The sequence below is a fragment of the Suillus fuscotomentosus genome (assembly GCF_016647785.1).
Source record: "Suillus fuscotomentosus strain FC203 chromosome Unknown F5891scaffold_9, whole genome shotgun sequence".
Lineage (NCBI taxonomy): Eukaryota > Fungi > Basidiomycota > Agaricomycetes > Boletales > Suillaceae > Suillus > Suillus fuscotomentosus.
In genome coordinates, this window is record NW_024539521.1 from 955,959 (window position 1) to 973,733 (window position 17,775).

The 17,775-nt window shown below is 48.2% G+C and overlaps 6 protein-coding genes and 1 non-coding gene across 7 annotated transcripts; 5 read left to right on the plus strand and 2 right to left on the minus strand.

Annotated features, from left to right (window-relative positions):
• Nucleotide 1: 1 nt before the first annotated feature.
• Nucleotides 2-1,099, plus strand: F5891DRAFT_1103937 (PRELI-like family-domain-containing protein). The gene is made up of 4 exons (XM_041363621.1): nt 2-160; nt 217-534; nt 589-697; nt 751-1,099. The coding sequence occupies exons 1-4, from the start codon at nt 129-131 to the stop codon at nt 973-975; spliced, it is 684 nt and encodes a 227-aa protein (XP_041230381.1). The 5' UTR covers nt 2-128; the 3' UTR covers nt 976-1,099.
• A 100-nt stretch (nt 1,100-1,199) lies between these two features.
• F5891DRAFT_1103941 (RIC1-domain-containing protein) lies at nt 1,200-5,362 on the plus strand. The gene is made up of 18 exons (XM_041363622.1): nt 1,200-1,473; nt 1,537-1,644; nt 1,707-1,891; nt 1,941-2,122; nt 2,173-2,315; nt 2,370-2,602; nt 2,653-2,886; nt 2,936-2,972; nt 3,026-3,077; nt 3,126-3,190; nt 3,242-3,358; nt 3,408-3,641; nt 3,695-3,959; nt 4,009-4,094; nt 4,146-4,374; nt 4,432-4,526; nt 4,574-4,909; nt 4,963-5,362. The coding sequence occupies exons 1-18, from the start codon at nt 1,321-1,323 to the stop codon at nt 5,209-5,211; spliced, it is 3,003 nt and encodes a 1,000-aa protein (XP_041230382.1). The 5' UTR covers nt 1,200-1,320; the 3' UTR covers nt 5,212-5,362.
• A 209-nt stretch (nt 5,363-5,571) lies between these two features.
• On the plus strand, nt 5,572-6,464 carry F5891DRAFT_1184214 (uncharacterized protein; the record flags this gene model as incomplete). The annotated part of the gene is made up of 7 exons (XM_041366402.1): nt 5,572-5,644; nt 5,703-5,868; nt 5,922-5,943; nt 6,008-6,029; nt 6,077-6,178; nt 6,230-6,340; nt 6,394-6,464. 7 exons carry the CDS (start codon nt 5,572-5,574, stop codon nt 6,462-6,464), a joined length of 567 nt encoding a protein of 188 aa, XP_041230383.1.
• A 3,271-nt stretch (nt 6,465-9,735) lies between these two features.
• On the plus strand, nt 9,736-10,216 carry F5891DRAFT_1184217 (uncharacterized protein; the record flags this gene model as incomplete). The annotated part of the gene is made up of 3 exons (XM_041366403.1): nt 9,736-9,754; nt 9,790-9,800; nt 9,860-10,216. 3 exons carry the CDS (start codon nt 9,736-9,738, stop codon nt 10,214-10,216), a joined length of 387 nt encoding a protein of 128 aa, XP_041230384.1.
• Nucleotides 10,071-15,691, minus strand: F5891DRAFT_759158 (glycosyltransferase family 1 protein). The gene is made up of 17 exons (XM_041373153.1): nt 15,274-15,691; nt 15,046-15,218; nt 14,861-14,993; nt 14,427-14,813; nt 14,348-14,377; nt 14,229-14,296; nt 14,066-14,179; nt 13,822-14,019; nt 12,855-13,770; nt 12,700-12,806; nt 12,141-12,647; nt 11,985-12,092; nt 11,741-11,938; nt 11,667-11,690; nt 11,422-11,614; nt 10,753-11,369; nt 10,071-10,704 (listed from the first exon to the last, which is right to left on the minus strand). Exons 1-17 carry the CDS (start codon nt 15,569-15,571, stop codon nt 10,318-10,320), a joined length of 4,458 nt encoding a protein of 1,485 aa, XP_041230385.1. The 5' UTR covers nt 15,572-15,691; the 3' UTR covers nt 10,071-10,317.
• A 36-nt stretch (nt 15,692-15,727) lies between these two features.
• F5891DRAFT_1012931 (uncharacterized protein) lies at nt 15,728-17,127 on the plus strand. Its single transcript, XM_041360760.1, has 7 exons — nt 15,728-15,890; nt 15,939-15,972; nt 16,027-16,071; nt 16,129-16,154; nt 16,204-16,554; nt 16,603-16,854; nt 16,913-17,127. Exons 1-7 carry the CDS (start codon nt 15,850-15,852, stop codon nt 16,932-16,934), a joined length of 771 nt encoding a protein of 256 aa, XP_041230386.1. The 5' UTR covers nt 15,728-15,849; the 3' UTR covers nt 16,935-17,127.
• Nucleotides 17,128-17,219: 92 nt separating this feature from the next.
• Nucleotides 17,220-17,303, minus strand: F5891DRAFT_t45. Its single transcript has one exon. It is a non-coding gene; the product is annotated as a tRNA-Lys (tRNA).
• Nucleotides 17,304-17,775: the final 472 nt, after the last annotated feature.

The following is a 17,775-nucleotide window of genomic DNA, read 5'->3' on the forward strand; positions in this document are numbered from 1 at the left end:
TCAATTGATTATTGCCCTTCCACCCACACATCAATCTTCTAGGCTTGCAGTAGTTGTCCTGTCCGCTCTCTCGTCCTGCTCTTTTAAACCGACTTGAATTGAAACCAGCCGTACCGGGGTCGTTGACAATGAAGTTCTTTTCTCAATCCTTCTTGTACGAGTGAGTAGTTTTTCATCCCAGTCAGGTTTGCCACTCATATGCTCAAAAACCTCCAGCGATCCCTGGTCCATTGTCTCTCTTGCCTTCTTTTTACGCTATCCCAATCCATACGCAGCTCATGTCATCTCGTGCGATGTCATTGATAGGCATCAGACAGAGTCGGGCTCCTTATTGACAACAAGGCTCATCTTGAAAAGGGGAGCTTTGCCAAGATGGGCTCCCCAAGGTATTATCTCAAGGGCTGAGTCATGGGTCATCGAGGAGAGCGAAGTGGATCCCTTTGGAAAGTTTGTTCGGTGCAGGACCAAAAACCTTGATCATGTCAAGGTTATGCAAGTTGAGGAAACTCAACTGTTCGAGCAAAATGAAGACGGGTACGTGTCGCTTATCTTACACACACGAGTCTCACTAACGGCTGTCTCGACTAGCCGTACTATGCAGACAACTGAGGCATACATTACCTCCAAGTTCGGCTGGGGAATGACAAAACGAATCGAGAGCCATGGACTAGCTCGGTTCAAGGCTCACGTTCAAAGAGTTAGTTTGTTTTGCTGTCTTTCTTCATCATTGGTCATCTGATCTCCTCGTAGTCTCGGCAGGGCGTCTCTCTCATCCTTGACCTAATTCGCCAGGCTCGATTGCAGCCTATGGCGTTAAGCTCTTATATAACACATCTCCACTCAGAACATTCTTTCGCTTCTACGGATACTCCGACTTCATCCCACAGCTCAGACAATACTGGCCATGCGCCAGAGGAGTATTCTTCGCCCACGACTGAAAACACTTGGCTGGGCAAAATATGGGGCGGTAGGTGATCGGTCTGAAGTCCATTCTTACTTACTTGCTTCCTCCTTGACATAATTTGGTTTTAGTTTTACGTGTTGCACTCATTGTATCATTAGTGGCATCTAGTACCCTCACAAATGTTGTTCGCGGATATGTGCGTGCTGCGTAAGTTGTACATGCGCGTAAGTTATGTGAGTGTGCATGTGAGGCGTGTAAGAGACGAACTGTTTTTCACATCGGCCGCAATGATGTCGTTCCAACTTACCGCTCGCCTAAATCATCGTTCCCTTCTTTGTACTGTGGACGTTTATTGATTTCGTCATTCACCCTTTCGAGTCCAAACTCGCGCTCGGTGATACAGTTAGTAGTAACCAATGTACTTTCCTACCTCAGCGGCAAGGCAGTTGTTGACTGTTCCTGCTCTACCTGATGTCACCCCCGAACCTGTACTCTGCTTCGAAGCTAACCCGCGCAAGTCCCTCTTCTGCTTACTCACAAGGAGTTCTTTGACCGTTTGGCGCGTTCGAGTACGTAGGTTTTAGTGTTATCACATTCTGCAACTCAGCGCAATCCATGTCCATGTCTTATAGCCTTCTGCCCCGCTGGCCCACATCTCGAGGGCAGAAACCTCTCTCTTAGAACATGGCGACAATACGGCGGTGACTTGGTCACCAGACGGGAGTAGGATCGTCATTCAGGTCTGCTCTTATTTCTAACTGAGCGGTCGACCATCCTGCAGACATTGATTTCGTGGATATAGACTACGATGCCATATTTGATCCTGGTCACGGTCGATTATATTCCAGATGCATCGGTATACCAGCCATCGCACATGGGTCCGAGTGTGCAGCGCAACTTCCTACCGGGTCCAGGAGAGGGCATACCACTGCAGTCACTAAGCCTCGCACTCGAAGGTGTGATATGTACCGAGGGGCAGGTTCTCAGGTCGGCTCAAGCAATTCGTATTGATGTATTTGACTGAAAGTTTCTTTAGCGTTTCACCACGCAAAAACTGTATCATCTTTTCAACTAGTTCCCCGCCTTCTGTACAACGCATACCATGGCCAGTATACGACGAATCAGACATCGGAGAGCAGACAGCGCGCAGGTCGCTTATGGGTCATGACACTTGGATTTTGAATGACCATGAGTCGCCTTGGCTTTTAGACCCTGATGGTAGGACCCTGATTGGCTGATGTCCTTGACGTTACTTACGAGAGCCGAAGTTACTGTCACGAAGCTCCTCCAACACTCGATATCGGGGGTGGAAACCTGGATCACCTCTGACGGGAGAGCATATTTTGTCCGTTTACAAGAAAGTAGGTATTCAGAAAACGTTTCAGAGCTTGACGAGGAGGAGACTGAAAAAGTGGGTTGCTCTGTTCTACCACTGCTCAATTTCTTAACACAGCTTCTGCACCAGAGTTCAACATCGAACCTAGCTAACGGTACATCAATTGACAGTTCTGGCTCGCAGCCGCACTACCATTGGGAAGGCACGTGTATCCATGACTTTGACGTTCCGCGTTGGGTGCAAAAGCAGCGTAGTACCGATGACGGCAGCGGTCAGTCATCGTCAACCTACATTGAACCTCGCCGGGCAATGGCAATAGCCGTCAACACGAGATTTTCACTCGTTGCAGTTGGTACTCAAAAGTTTGCAGAATCGCTTTTATTCGGTTCTTCCAACTAATTCCCCTGATCAGTGGCTCCATCGAATTTACAAGTTTTCCAACTCCGAATGAGCCTACACCCATTCCAAAAGTTATCGATATACCAAACCCGTATAACCGTTTGAGTGGCTCTGTGACTGCGATGGAGTGGAGCTCGGATGGTTATGTGCTAGCTGCGGGGTGGACACATGGCTGGGCAATATTCAGCGTGGGTGGACGATGCCTTGCATCAAGCTTTGGTGTCGAAGATCACATTGATGGCGACAGGTGAGTTCGTGACTCAACAGAATGCCAAAGCACTTACATTTTGCCATAGGTTTCAAGATACTTTCATGCATGCGGTCGAGAACCTTGTCAGTATGAGCTGCTATCCACTTTGAAGCACTCTGATTTTCAACTTTGACAGTTCTGGGCACCGGGAAACTTCGAGCTAGTTGTCCTAACACCCTCCGGAATAAGTGAGTTTGTTCTTCCTGCGATACCAAAATCTCACGCGATAATCATAGAACCGGACGGCCAGGTTTTTGTTCTGCCATTTGCCAAAAGCGCAACGACATGCCAACATTCTCCAGTGAGTTCATGTTATCACTCGACGATACAAGTTTTATCATACAGTGAGCAGGATAACACTCGTTACGCGTTTCTGCAAATGGACGATCGAGCGCTGGTGTACCGAGGCGCTGAGCAGCCTGACATGAGCGTCATAAATCCAGAGTCAGATGTGTGGCAACACATCAAAGTCAGTATCCCAATCATCACATACATATCGTTAAACTTACGTATGGCAGATACCTCAATCCTACCTGGCAACAAATTGGCCCATAAAATACTCGGCACTCAGCAGTGATGGGCGACTGATTGCCATTGCCGGAAGGCGGGGTCTGGTACATTACAGCTCGACCTCGGGCAGATGGAAGATATTCTCGAACATCGTTCAAGAGCAGGCATTTACGGTGAAAGGAGGACTTTTGTGGTTCCACCATGTTCTGATTGTTGCAGTGGAAATTTCCAAGTCGTATCAGGTTCGTGCAAGCGCTCGCTTCCATGTGGAATCCAACTGACTGTCCCTCACCAGATACGGCTCTACTCCAGAGATATGGAACTCAGCAATCAAAATGTGCTCCACCGCGAAGTCCTAATGTCGCCTGTAATCATCTTATCGTTGGTTGACAATTCACTACTGGTCTATACTGCCGACAACATGCTTAGCCACTATTTGATCATACCAACTGCTGACACAATCAAGCTGCATTTGTGCGGAAGTATCACATTTGACGGAATCATTGCCTCACCTAGCGCAGTGAGGGCATTGAGCTGGATGATCCCGAACACTCAGAAACGTACGTTCATCGACTTCCAAAACACTACTTACTCATTTTTTGTATCCAGGACTCGGTGACCCTGTGGATGACCTCGCAGTCGCCACTGTATTAATGGTGGTTGGTGGTCAGTTGGTGTTATTGCGTCCAAGAACGGTGCGCTATGATGAGACATCAACGCAGCAGATTATTAACTTTGCCTTCAAGTCGGGTACCCAGGAGGTGAATTACGACATGCAAATCTTCGCAGAACGCATCGAATTCTGTTGGATACATCTCCGTGGTATTGGTGCACTCGAGAATTCACTCTGGGGTTACGATGGACAGAACATGCGAGTTTGGCTGAATGCACTTGCAATTGAGTCGTCCGGATCTGCCGATGAACCTTCAAGCGTCAAAGAAAGTGTGAGCATACCATTAGACTTCTACCCGTTGTGTGCGTGTGTATTCCTCATATGTGTTGGGGTACTGTGATATGCTGATGGACAAGCAGCTGTTCTCATGGACAAGGGAATCATCATCGGCGCGGAGCATGAGGCTGCAACGAGAATGAACCTCTCATTTGTAATGTTCAGACATGCCACAAGTGTAAGTTTCTTCTCTGACTACTCGTGTCTATACTTACCTGTTTTAAGTCCCATCTTTTTCTGCACCACGTCCTCCGTTATCACCTGGAATCTGGGCAAGTGAAGGAGGCAGTGACGCTTGCCAAACACTATCAGCATCTGGTCTTCTTCGCACATGCATTAGAAATACTGCTACATACAGTCGTGGAATCTGAGTGCACAGTAGACTCAGAAGATCCTTCGACAAGCGCGTCGCCTGAGTCTGGTACACTCACGGCAGTGATAGAGTTTCTTGATCACTTCGACGCCTCCTTGGACGTTGTTGTCGGATGTGCTCGGAAAACTGAAATGACCAGATGGAAGCATCTCTTTAGCATTGTCGGGAACCCACATGCACTTTTTGAGGTGAGACACAGTTAAGTTTCGTAGAATGGAATCCCGCTAACTTATCGTGACAGACGTGTTTGGCGTCGAAACGGCTGAAGACAGCAGGTTCATATTTATTGGTGCTGCATAATCTTGAGCAGCTCGATGAAAACAATAAAGATGCCGTCCGCTTGCTGAAATGTGCTGTGAAAGCACAGGACTGGCAACTTTGTCGGGAACTCTTGCGCTTCTTGCATTCCATCGATGATACTGGAAAGGCGCTCAGGCATGCCTTGTCGGAGACATCTCTGGTGGCCCAGAAACGCGTCATGGTACCTTAGATTGTGATTTTCAGTAGTCATGGGAGTAGGTCGTTCGAACTTCGTAGTACCACGTGTAGCGTGTACAACCGCAGAATTTTTCAAGGATCGCAATTTATGGCACATCGTATACCCTCTGCGATTATCTTAGGCGCCGGTGCCATTCATTCAGTAGTCCGAGTTTAGCGCTTTGACCATAATCACCATCACCAGTACTGTCAGGCAGTACTAATACGGCCGCCGGCGTCACGACGGTACTTGGCTGCTTTCGAGGCAAGGCTCGGAACTAGTGCCTAAGCGCTCTGACTTTGTCCGATGGCGAGAAGGGTACTTTTTCGCTCCATAAGGTCCCTAACCCATGTTTTACAGGGATCGCGTGCCATGTCTACAGACGTCGTGTCGATCTCTTACCAAACACTTGTATCTTCACCCTCGTCCCTAGAGACATCTATTGGTGAGTCATGTATAACATCGTATGCCGCTATACCAATACCGATCCTTTCTCTTACAAGAGGAGGCGTTTGGATCGCATCCTCAGGCTCTCGGGCTTATACTTGTGAAAGATCTTCCGCCTGTATACCCTGTCTACAGAGAAAGATTGCTCAAGCTTGCATACAAATTCGCTCATCTGGACGAGGACGTAAGAGAGAGATATGTGGACCCTGGGAGTATATACAGGTAGGTCAAACCTGCACTTGCTCAGGTGGCAAGATTTTGACTGCGGCCTGAAGCTACGGATGGTCGCACGGCAAAGTCAGTGTTACGAAGGCTCAAAGATGTTAATCAGTAAACTGGACTGACTGATGTTGCCCCTCAGGAAATCATGAATGGACGACCAGGTATGTGTACCGCCTATTGGCTGGACACCTGCTTACCTTGAAACTAGATACGCTGAAAGGATCATACTACGCTAACCCAGTAGTAGATGTTCCCGACGTCAACCCCGCTGTAAAAGCTGCGTATCCACCAATCTACGGCGATAACGTTTGTGTGTATTATTCTTTTTACTACAGTATATTGAATACTAAATGTTACCAAGGGCCCGACAAGAACCAAAGCGGTATAGAAGGTTTTGAAGAAGCCTTCAAGGATCTGGGAGGGTTCGTTTTCGATGTTGGGTGTCAACTTGCGGGCGCCTGCCAGCCCTTTGGTCAGTATATGCAACAGAGCATCGCTGCGAACAACCACTGATAAGGATCTTAGTCTCCAAATATTTGACAGACGTGTCTTTATCCGTTCCAGAACTCATCAGCACACAAACCGCTAAGAGCTAGTTCGGTAACCCAAGGTAAAGTAAATTTGCCAACTTCAAGGATGATGTAAGGTCGGCACAGTAGCTTCCGGTTTGGAGACCGACATCGGAGCTTGAACTTCCTTTGATCCCATGTCTAGCTATCACACACCCCAGCATACGACTCAAGATCTATGCAATCGGAACAACATCTGGGCTAGTGTCATATCGATAGTGTTATCAGCTCAAGTCCACATCCTCTCCATGGCTCAGGAGTCATCTCATACTACTACAGAGAGGGCTGTTTGGACCGACACAGAGGTTGATCAGTTTCTCCTCTACCTATCCAACAATCGGGACAAGATCGGTGATGCTGGCAACTTCAAAGATGTGACGTACAATGGCGCTGCAGAGGCTATTGCTGAGTACCTGGAGCATGGTCCAGCGAAGAGTGGGGCAATGTGTAAGACAAAATGGGCGTCAGTAAGTCCTATCAATATATAATTTATTTATAGACTTGATAATAGATTGTGTAGTTAAAGCAGACTTTCAATGCTATTCAGAAGTATCGCCAGCAGTCTGGTGTCCACTGGGACAATATTAGAGGGGCAAATGTCGAGGGTGAGGCTTCAACCTCAGTATGGAATGAATATGTTTCCAAGAAGGTACGTCAAGTTCACTAATGCTATTTCATGCGTCTCACTGTTTGATAATAGGGAAATTCAGTCATGCGCCCTTTTCGTGCATCGGGATGGAGACACTACGAGCAAATGGACGGCATAATACCACGAGGCAGTGGCGCCCGAGGGCGCACAGGGTACCAACCCAATATAGCTCTCCCCCCTCCCTTAAGCTCAAGCTCCAGTCCTAGCGTACCCGCAGGTGAACACAATACCATGATTGGTCCCATTATTGCCACATCTAGTGCTGGTGTTGCTGGTCCTAGCACCGCCCCTGCAGCAGCTGCCCTCACTTCTACACCTGCTTCTCCATCCTTCATGCCTCCTCCTACTTCTCCGTCCTTCATGCCTCCTCCTGCTTCTCCGTCCTTCATGCCTCCTCCTGGCAAACGTTCTCACACCGACATGGAGCTGACCGCCTCATCTGCATCTACCTCAGTTTCTCAAATGCAAATGCCGCCTCCCTCCGAGTCGAGCTCTATCAAAAGAGCGAAGACAGTATCAGGCCGCGCATCAGGCCGTGGATCAGGAGGCCATGCACAGACTCAGGGCGGTTCCACCAAGAACACTAACACGTTGGACACCAAGATATCGAAGGCCACCACAGCTGTAGCCGTGATGGGATTCCAGAGCTCTGTCAATCGCTTGACAGATGTAATTGCTGAGCGCATGGTCTATCCTGAGGATCGGGTAATGGACCAGCGCTCGAGGGCCATGCAGATGTTGCAGGTTGAGGATGCAGAGTTGCCGTTCGCAGAGCGGCTTATAATACAACAGGTTTTTTCTATGGACCCTGCAGCTACTGACATATACACACAGACTGCTGACAAGGAGATGCGCCGTGCTTTTATTCTTTCCACAGCCCAGCGGTTGGGACTTCAACTTCCTGCGCCTGGTAGTTAGTATACTCATGTAAAATGCGCTATTGACACAACATATGATGATAATGCAGTAGTTGAAGCATGGTAATGCAAACATCTTGTGCTTTGATGGCGGCGGATACATGAGAGTCGTGCTACAGTGCTACATATCATTGTCAGAATCTTCAAAGGAGTCATCTAGCAGGCCCCGCTGCTGCAAAACAGTCTGATAATCTTCCCACATGCAGCGCGCAATACGATTGCGCACTTCCTTCATGCCTCCCGCTCCGTCAAACTCCTCCTCATCATCGGGGATCCCTTGGTGCTCCGGGTTGTCGTAATCGAAGTGTTCATTGTCGTCGTCCGGGAGCACGTTGTCGTCAGGGTTGTGAGTCGATATGAAATTGTGAATCGCGCATAGCGCAGCAGGTATACGTGCCTGGATGGTCATAGGATATTCAGGTGAGAGCAACAGAATACGAAAACGGCGTTTTAACACGCCAAAGATCCGCTCAATCACATTTCGAGCGGATGAGTGTCGCAGATTGAAGAGCTCTTCTTTGGTTGTTGGTCTGCAAACATAGAATAGTTATTAAAAAACCTAAAATATAAAATAAATAAAACATACCTAAGATTAGCACGTCCCCATTCAGCCAAATGATAACGGACACTGCGGTAGGGGACTAAGAGCTCGTCACACAAAGGGAATCCCGCATCCGCTAAGAAATATTTGCCGGGAGGGATATACAAACTGCCTGAACGAGCCTCGTCATAGAGGCGTGCGTCTGTGGCGGATCCCTCCCAGCCAGTGAGAGCGTAGGAGAATTTGAGGTTGAAGGTGCAGGCGAATAGACAGTTTTGAGAAATAAAACCTTTGCGATTACGATACGAGGGGCGATCAGATGATGAGGGGCGAGCATGGATGTGGCTGCCGTCGATCGCACCGATAGCGTCCTTGAAGTAAGGCCAGAATTTTGGATTGTTACGGATGTTGCTGGAGATGTCATCGGTGTCGTTGGGAGAACATACGTATGTTGTGTAGAACGGGGGGGACGCAAAGATAAACAAGATCTTCCGGAAATACCTGGAATTATTTGTGAGCTCATCATAAATAACATTAAAAACAAACTTACTTTGAGATGGTGTCGTTTGACCGTTGAAAACGCTCCCCGACATGACGGATCGTTAGCCCTGTAACGCACGTATATAGAAAGATGGCAAGTTGCTCTTCGAGCGAAACGTGGCGTGAGCTAGCATAACCCAAAACACGAAGTTCGGCTATGAGCGCGTGAAAGACATCTGCATGCATGCCAAGTTCGCATCGCATACGATCCGGGTGACCAGTGATGAGTTCCATGACCCATTCTTCACCTGAGAGGGCCGATGTGTGGTATGCCTCAGGTACAGAGTCCTGAAGCAATGAGTGCGTAGCAGTCAGAAGGACACTGACGAGTAGTGCAATGTGACGTAGGATTCGCATATGATTCTGCCGACGGCCTGCAGCTGGCGGCTGAACAGCCTGGGCTTGAGCGAGTTGTTGGAGCAAGGGGTCAATGGTATCCATAATCTATCCCTAAAGCAATGAGCGCGATGGATAACAAGTCCTACTAATATTGATATCATAAGGTTGAAACTCAGCTATCGGCACCTACTGTGCCGGCCTTACATCATCCTTGAAGTTGGCAAATTTACTTTACCTTGGGTTACCGAACTAGCTCTAAAGCTCGCCTTCTGCACTACTTCCCTCCTTCAGAAAATAGCCCCACTACTGAGGATGAACCCATCGATAGCTGGTGCGGCTTTCATAAAGATCATTCACTCCTGACAGGGTTGTGTTCAGTAAGTACATGCCCGAGTGCATAAATGCTATGTGTAAAGTTTTGAATGCTGTACTTTAGGCTATATTCCTTCGTGAAGAAGCAGGATTGGAGCCTACCATTGTTCCTTCACCTTCTCCGACGTCCGGCTTGTATATCAGAACCCGAGGTGGAGATCTGACAAAGGTTTCAATTCCTCCAGACTGCCTTGCCTTCCAAACCGGCGAGGCCCTGGAGCTAGTCACTGCTGGAAAGTTACGGGCGACACCTCATTGTGTGCGGGTTGGGCAAACACAAGTTGGAGCAAAGATATCGCGAGAGACGTTTGCTCTCTTCATGCAGCCCGATACTCACCAACGTATCTCTGAAAGTGATACCTTCGGGTCATTTAGCAAGAAGGTGCTGGAGGAACACTATGAAGAAGCCAGGGTAATATGATCCACGTATTATATCTAAGTATTTAACAGTCCAAGTGACCGAGAAATGTGCGTTGTACAATGAGACGAGTGATACAGTAAACTAGATAAATTACAGTCAACTTAAAGTTGTGGCCCTGTGGATTGGCGATGTGGGGTGAGCGCATCTGGTAGCACAGACATAACAGCAGCCGCAAGACTGCTACGTTTGAAGGTTGAGGACCGGTCAAGCTTGCCATCGCTCACTTTGCCTGAACCGGGGGGGTGCTTGTCGTCGCCATCAGAAATTACACTCCAGTCTTCGCTGACTCGGCGTGAATCTACGGAAGTCCGGGAACCAGAACCGGAACGCTCCAGAGTAGATTGCGAGGGCACAATATTCTGCTCATTGCGGATGGCGCCTTCGACATCATGTGCAGCCTCTGATCCACTGGGGTCCCGTTTGATCAATGAACGAGCATATTCAAGGTCACGGTAGATGGCCTCGATTGCAGTCGCAACACCATTCTCCTAAACTTGAGTTAGAAATGTCGGCAAGTCTTAATCAAGTTGACTTACAGCGCGTATTTGTTCTCCAACTAGTTTCGCCCTCTCAATTTGTCTGACGTCTGTAGTCGCAGAGACAAGCGCCTCAGTCAAGCTCTCCGCAGTCAACTTGCGGACACCCGTTCCTATGCCAAGGGCTTCAACACGATCAGCGGAGAAAAACTGATCTCCAAAGAAAGGTTTGACGATGGTTGGTATGCCAGCTACAGGAAATGGATCAGACCGGCCAAAAAAATTAATAGCATACGGACCCCTTAAACTTGCGCCAGTAGTTCCAGCACCACCGTGATGACATGCAGCATCAATGCGCTGGAACAACCAATCATGAGGGATGGAATTAATCGGATAAATCTGTTTGGGTAATGGTTCATCAGGCTCGGATGCTTCCGAAGACTTCGTATGCAATCGATCGGACCAGCCCTTGGAGAGAATTGCATATACACCACTCCGTAAAACAGCCTCTATCACGCAATGGGTCATTGCCACCGGGTCTGAGACAACGATGCTGCCAAAGCCAATATAGACGACTTTCTTTCCAGCTTCATGAGCTGAATCGATAAACAGAAGGAGATCGGGTGGTGGAGTCCATTTTTTGGCACCCACTTCTGCATCGTCGAGGAACCAATAACCTGATGATAATTTGAGATGAACAATTGTCATGCTAGATGAACTCGAGCATACCAGTGATGCGGATCCACTCAGGCCAATCTAAAGGAGGGGGCACAAGCGTAGGACTGAAATTATACAGAAAAGGTATCTTGTGAATCTGCATACGATCAAGGCTGGTATTGCCTATATGCAGAGTATTACGTCGCCAACGGTTTACTTGCCCTGAGATAGCACGCCAAAATACTTGATCGAACATAACGTAAGTCTAGCGTCGCTGTCGTCAATCCAAGTGATGAACAAATACTGTTTCAACGAACCATATAGTTATACCCACCACCCATCTGGAAAAATTATCATGAGCTGCAGCCTCGTGCAGTAATGTCTCACCAACCTTGTGTTCTGGAACAGCGAAGGCATGTGGGTATGCCCTGGTACGTGTCCAAGTCATCGTGAAAGCTCTAAAATAGGGTATCTTGAGTGCCTCTGCAATGTGAATTCCGGCCATGGCACTGGGACTTTCAATTAGGATGTCTGTGCCTTGACATGCTTCCCATGCAGTCTTCAAAAGATCATCAATCCACCCGCGAAACTGGTAGAATGTAAGATCGGTGTGCACTCATACGGCATAAACACACCTTTGACATGCCTTCCTTGAGGAATGCCACAGTAAATGTGCCATTCTCAACACAAATGCGCATAAGTTCTGCTGGATCTCCACCAACATAGCCGAACTCAATTCCATACTGCCAGGTGTGTCAATGATGTGCCACTCAAAGAGGTGGGGGACTTACAGCTTCTATCCATTCACGGAATTCGCCATGTGTTGCAATTCTGACTCGATGACCATCTTCTATGAGGCCTTTCGCCAGAGCTATGTAAGGCTGTACATCCCCTCTCGAGCCGATCGTCAGGAAGGTGAAATGTAAGGATTCCTTGGGCTTGAACGTCAGGAATGTCGACGAGGAAGAGGTGAACATGACTGCTGGGAGTGATTCAGACATGCTTTCGGGTGGAAGGGCGGGATCTGTGTCTGAGGGATGGTCAGGCTCGAACTCCTCCAAGATGAGTGCATCCTTTTTCCCCTGACTGAGAACCGGGACATCTCCCGCACTCCCACGCTTCCTGGCCTCTTCCATTTGCTGTTCCAGAATACCGACGAATGCTTTTCGGCGGTCATCGAAGCCAAATTCAAAAAAGAGTTCCTCGTGGCCTTTGATAACAACTGTGAGACCGTAGTGGCCGAACCGAGTACCCTTGGTTTGCTCAACACTCAAGATATCTCGAATAGGAAGAATCATCTAGGAAAGTGTGTTATGAGGGGTAGACCCCGAAGATTCAAGAATTACGTACCCGAGTCTTGGAAGAAAGAGGGCCAGTCGACTTGAAACAGAAATAGTTGATCGAGACATACAGCCGGCCAGGTACTGGTAAAAGACGGAATATATATCCAGTAAAATCTAAAAGATGCTTAACAGCAAAACATGGGATGAAAGGAATACACATACACCCCAACAAGATCTCCTTCTCGTCAAAGGCAAATGCAATCCTGAATTTCTCAGTAGCTTCCGGATCGACGGAAGCTTCTGGTGTCTCAAGAACACTGTATCCAAGATCACCTTGGGCACTTCCCAAGCTCCGCCGGGCTGCTGATTCTGCATTTGATGGGACAGAATATACTTCACTTATGCCGCCCCCACTGGGAGAGGCACTAAGCGAAGACGCATTCGAGGTAGAGGTGCCGAGGCGGCCACGGGGGACCTTGAGCCAAGAGGGTACTCCCACGTTCCATGGAACACTTGATGGGACGGACTTCGTGGATGGACTAGAAGCCAGATCACTCACAGACGTGGAAGGAGGATAGGTGTGGTCCGTAGGAGTAGCAATTGTGTATGCTTTGGAAAGCGCATGAAGCGCCTTATTTGAGTCTGGGGAAGATATCGAATTAGGCGAAGTTGTGATGGGCACCAGTGAAGAACCTGAGCTCTTAGTTATGTGAGTGTAGTCATCAGACGCTTCGGTAGGTTCGGAAGCCCCTGGTGAACTGTTCATGCGCCCCAAAGAGGCGGGAAGCGAATCGTGGAATGGTCGCAGGAGAGACGATAATCTGAAAGAGGAGCCAAAACGCGTGTCTGGTGTTGGAAGGCTCTTAGCACGATCCATACCATGAGTGGCGGAAGGCGGGCGGGTGGATGTGGTGTCCAAGACCGCCAGAGGCGACCTGGTGACCGATGAACGGTGTGAACGCACAGCATCGCGAATATGTTCCAACGCGACAGGTAAGTCTCGGAAGTAAGCGAAGAAATACGAGTCCACTGTATAATGCTCCTGCTCTTTGTCAAACACTTTGACCTCGATGGTCTCGCTGAAGTCTATCGCTGATGACTTCTCGACATCAAGGACAGACGAGTAAGGGATTGCGATCTGCAAGAGGCAACATGTTAATACGTAAACAAGTAAATATTATCAACCTGCCTTGACAGTGTCACCCATATTTTGCGCCTTGAAGATGACTTTCTTTATGGCCTTTACCCATTCCTCCCGACTAGGAACTGAGTCGGCTGACATGAGAACAGTCTTCTGATTGGTTCGGAGACGTATCTCCTTCTCTCCGGATGGATCACAAGATATCGCATAACGAAGGTCCACTATACCATTTATGAAATAGGGGTCCTAATGAGGTATGAGATAGCGATATCTCAGAATTTGTGTCACCCACCGAAGAAGAGTGATACCAAGAGAGGGCATCGTTCTTGAGCACGAACCAGTGCTTTGTCCACCGCTTAGTATGGTTAGCCCTCTTGCTGAGTGTCCCTGACTTGAGTATTTGATCCTACAGAGATTATAAAAGCACGCCCGACGTGTTTGCATGAATTTCTTACCTCTCGGGTGGGCATATGCGCAAAAAAGCACAAATGAGAGTTCGTGAGGTACATATATCCCTGTAATACTATGCGTGGCGTTATAATCACACACCAAAGCGTAAAACAAACTGCCTTACAGACAGACCGAAGCAACCAGCAAGGCATTTCTGTGATTGGTTGAACATCGCGAGTAGCATCAATGAATGAGATACTCGCCGGCTAGAACTTCGTCGATGGCATTCAATTCAAATATCTCCTTTAACTTCTCGGCTAGGCGCGCCCTCCTCCCGACTTTGACGGTCGTGATACTCCCAGCATAGCTAGTCCTACGTCTCATATGCACCCCAGGTCGGAAGACTGTCGACAACTCCGGCATAACATGTTCTGGTTTTGGTAAATCTGCGGGGCGCGGAGTGGTAGCTTCAAAGTCCTCGGCATCGGCATCCTCTTCGGAGAGACCAGTGACGTCCAAATCTCCGTCAGATGACTCATGTTCTTCCTCTGGCAATGGCAACGCAGTGCGTGATGATAAGGATGCTTCCGTTCTCCTCGAACGCGCAACAGGACGATAGATAGCGTGAATAGAAGAAGCCATAGGCAATGCTAGAACGAAATGTCAGAGAAGAAAATCAATGCAGGAGATCACGAACCTCCGGGATCTTCGTCGCTATCCTCATCACCGTGTGGCATTATGATGTTAGTATGGTCATCGTCCTGATCAGAAACATCTGCCCATGGAATAGCTTGTAGAGCTTGAATCAGAGTCTGAGTTCCAGCACGCATCTAAAACACGTGATTTGTCAATTGAATTACGCGTCACAGGGAATGGCCGTACAGAGCCTGTCCCTCGGAACGCCTGCAATGAGGGCCTATTACGGAGTGGAGAGGGTGAACGAGGCCTGATAAAAGGCGAGTCATCCTGTATAGCATTTGACAATTGGGCTTCTGTGTCGGTGTTTCCATTGGAAAGTACCAGTTTAGGCATTTGCAAGTTACTAGACACAATGGCTACAGGGTAGCGTCTGTTAATTTCTTGACGAAAAAAGGGAACATCGATTGTTACCTTCAGTTTGATCCGACTGCTCTTTGGCCTTGCTTTTGCGACTCAGACTGAACACACGCCTGTGCTCTCCGCCGTATTTAGGCGAACTTGGTGACTGAGCTATACTACCGATACTCTTTCCAAAATCCTTGGTTCTGAGCGCCAGACGTTTCGCGCGACTTTGTGGAGATGATGAGGAGTCCTCATCTTGTTCAACCTGGTCTGGCAAACGGGGATCTTGGGGTGGAAATTCACTTTCCTGAGGACTTGGTACTGCTGTATTACGAGTAAGGGGCTTCCAAGGGGGCGATTTGGACATGCTGGCTGGCTGGCTCTGCTCGAGGCAAGATAGTGAAGTGAGCCGAACGTAGATATCAGCGCCAGACTTGGCGATTATGCCCTATTTGGTTAAGCAGCCAAATTGTGGTGGCAAGTGAGAGCTCAATTATTCGTGGGAAAATAGAATGCAGACCTTCAAGATATTAAAGTCGCGTGTATTCAATGCTGCAAGCGAACCTGGTTGATGCTGAGCCGTGAAGTTTTACGCCCCGTTATACCTTGTTTCATTCATCTCTAGAAGCTATCGGATCATTGAAAATGAGAGGAGAATACTGTATTGGAGGTGCATCCTTGCTTTCGTGAGCATGTTTCTTTCCGCTTCCGCTTCCGACTTACCTTGGCCACAGATTCGTCGCACTATTGCTATTAATCTTTGTCCATGTAAGTATATCTCTTTATCGTCCTTTACCATTCTAATGCTGTCGCTTCTGTCAGGTTGGGCAAATAAATACCTCACTTGTTCCACATGGAATTGCAATGGTGATTGGTTCGCGGTCATAACTGTGGGTCCGAAACCTTTCTGATCACACCGTCTAGGCAAAAATCAACACTTCAGGGTTCGGGTTAGCGCCCCAAATAATTTATTCAGCCAATATGCTAATAAGACCACAGCCAGGCACTGAGTGATGCCATCCTTGATCCGGATCAAGGCATATACACCACCAATTATACATCACCGCTCGGCCAGCAGAATGGGCTGAGGCAAATCTACGAGTTCGGCCTCTATTCCTATTGTGCATACGTTAACAGCTCTGCTGGAACATGCACCAATCACACCATTGCCGACAAGTTCGAGCCCTTCATTGCGATAACGTCCGATATGCTTACCAACTACTCACAATATTGTGATACAATGTTTGCTGACACGACGTTCATCAACTCATCCTACCTGGGTTATAATTCTCGCGTTGCATACTACTTCATCCTCATTGGAACTATATTTGCCACCATGGCATTGTTCACGTAAGGTCCACCTCGATTCTCATGCACCGCACTCAGGCCTGCCTATAGTGGTGTCTTAAGAAAGGCACTCCCGTTCGTTATTTCAACGGCTTCATCGATAATTGCTGCGATATCCATTCTCATTGGCGCTGCCATCTGGACATCAATCGTCAAAAAGTGCGAAGGCATCAATACCCTGGACCTCGTACCACTCAATGGCGGCGTTTTATCAGGAATGATTGTGTCCTATGGGAATGGAATATACCTTACGTGGGCGGCCTTCGCCTGTTTGGCCGCAGCCACAGTGCCATACATGGTTAGGTATGGTTCTATTGTTCAATCAATTTGTTCAAAACGGCATGACTTATCACTCAACCAGTTGTTGCACATTCCGAGGATGACTGTTTGATGCTGGCCATCACACGTAAACTTCAACGGTGGACTTTCATGATAAGCGATAACCTATCACGATCAACGATGTGACTCCCCTCGTGGGACTCATCAATGAGGACATTTAGACTATACAACTATGTATTATTATTCAATTTATGGTGAAATGAAAGTGGCGCAGGTGTTGATGCTCCTTTGCTTCAAGTAAGGTTTATTGTAAAAACAAATCACAATTACCTTCACGGGAGAAGTGACGCATGTTACATACCTTTGATCATCCACAGCAAAAAATTATTAGCCCACCGCGAGGGTCGAACTCGCAGCCTTCAGATCGCCTAGTCATAAGAGTCTGACGCTCTATCCGATTGAGCTAGGCGGGCGGTGACATCTTGAGCAATCCCACTGACTTGAGCAGCGCCTGGACCATCCCGACGGAACGGACAAAGATGACCTCCGAGGGTGCGGGCATCACTTTGGTACACGCGCCGGTAGCAACGGAGGAGAGGTAAGCTTTGATGACAGGGGCAACCCAAGCTGTGCACTAACCTTGGTGGATTAACTTTCTTAGGGATTCCAGGCGACCCAGCGTCAACTCGCGCATACCTTCGGGACTTTTCGGTAGCAGACTGTGACTGTGAGCCTTCAACATACCGTACAACCTCCTAAGGCTTTAAAGACGCAAGTATCCGCTTCTTCTATGAAGCAAGCGAAACATGCAAAATCATTCACATAAAGATGCTGTGCGTCCCGACGTGGTTGCGATCGTTGGTTGCATTCAAGTCTGCACGGAGATCAAGATGCGGGCGCAAGCGCACATACTAGTACGAATCAGCGGTTGCGCTCCGACGGGAC

What these genes read in the sequence shown, in the direction of transcription:
- F5891DRAFT_759158 (XM_041373153.1), bottom strand. Translation starts at nt 15,571, where the DNA reads ATGTCCAAATCGCCCCCTTGGAAGCCCCTTACTCGTAATACAGCAGTA. An exon ending in CGTTCCGAGGGACAGGCTCT is followed by an intron (nt 14,994 to 15,045) that starts GTACGGCCATTC and finishes CACGTGTTTTAG; the next exon opens with ATGCGTGCTGGAACTCAGAC. An exon ending in ATATGGGTGACACTGTCAAG is followed by an intron (nt 13,771 to 13,821) that starts GCAGGTTGATAA and finishes TGCCTCTTGCAG; the next exon opens with ATCGCAATCCCTTACTCGTC.
- F5891DRAFT_1103937 (XM_041363621.1), top strand. Translation starts at nt 129, where the DNA reads ATGAAGTTCTTTTCTCAATCCTTCTTGTACGA. An exon ending in TCTCAATCCTTCTTGTACGA is followed by an intron (nt 161 to 216) that starts GTGAGTAGTTTT and finishes AAAAACCTCCAG; the next exon opens with CGATCCCTGGTCCATTGTCT. An exon ending in TCAAGGCTCACGTTCAAAGA is followed by an intron (nt 698 to 750) that starts GTTAGTTTGTTT and finishes ATCTCCTCGTAG; the next exon opens with TCTCGGCAGGGCGTCTCTCT.
- F5891DRAFT_1103941 (XM_041363622.1), top strand. Translation starts at nt 1,321, where the DNA reads ATGTACTTTCCTACCTCAGCGGCAAGGCAGTTGTTGACTGTTCCTGCT. An exon ending in GGAGTAGGATCGTCATTCAG is followed by an intron (nt 1,645 to 1,706) that starts GTCTGCTCTTAT and finishes TCGTGGATATAG; the next exon opens with ACTACGATGCCATATTTGAT. An exon ending in AAATTTCCAAGTCGTATCAG is followed by an intron (nt 3,642 to 3,694) that starts GTTCGTGCAAGC and finishes GTCCCTCACCAG; the next exon opens with ATACGGCTCTACTCCAGAGA.
- F5891DRAFT_1012931 (XM_041360760.1), top strand. Translation starts at nt 15,850, where the DNA reads ATGAGAGGAGAATACTGTATTGGAGGTGCATCCTTGCTTTC. An exon ending in ATCAACACTTCAGGGTTCGG is followed by an intron (nt 16,155 to 16,203) that starts GTTAGCGCCCCA and finishes ATAAGACCACAG; the next exon opens with CCAGGCACTGAGTGATGCCA. An exon ending in GCCACCATGGCATTGTTCAC is followed by an intron (nt 16,555 to 16,602) that starts GTAAGGTCCACC and finishes GCCTGCCTATAG; the next exon opens with TGGTGTCTTAAGAAAGGCAC.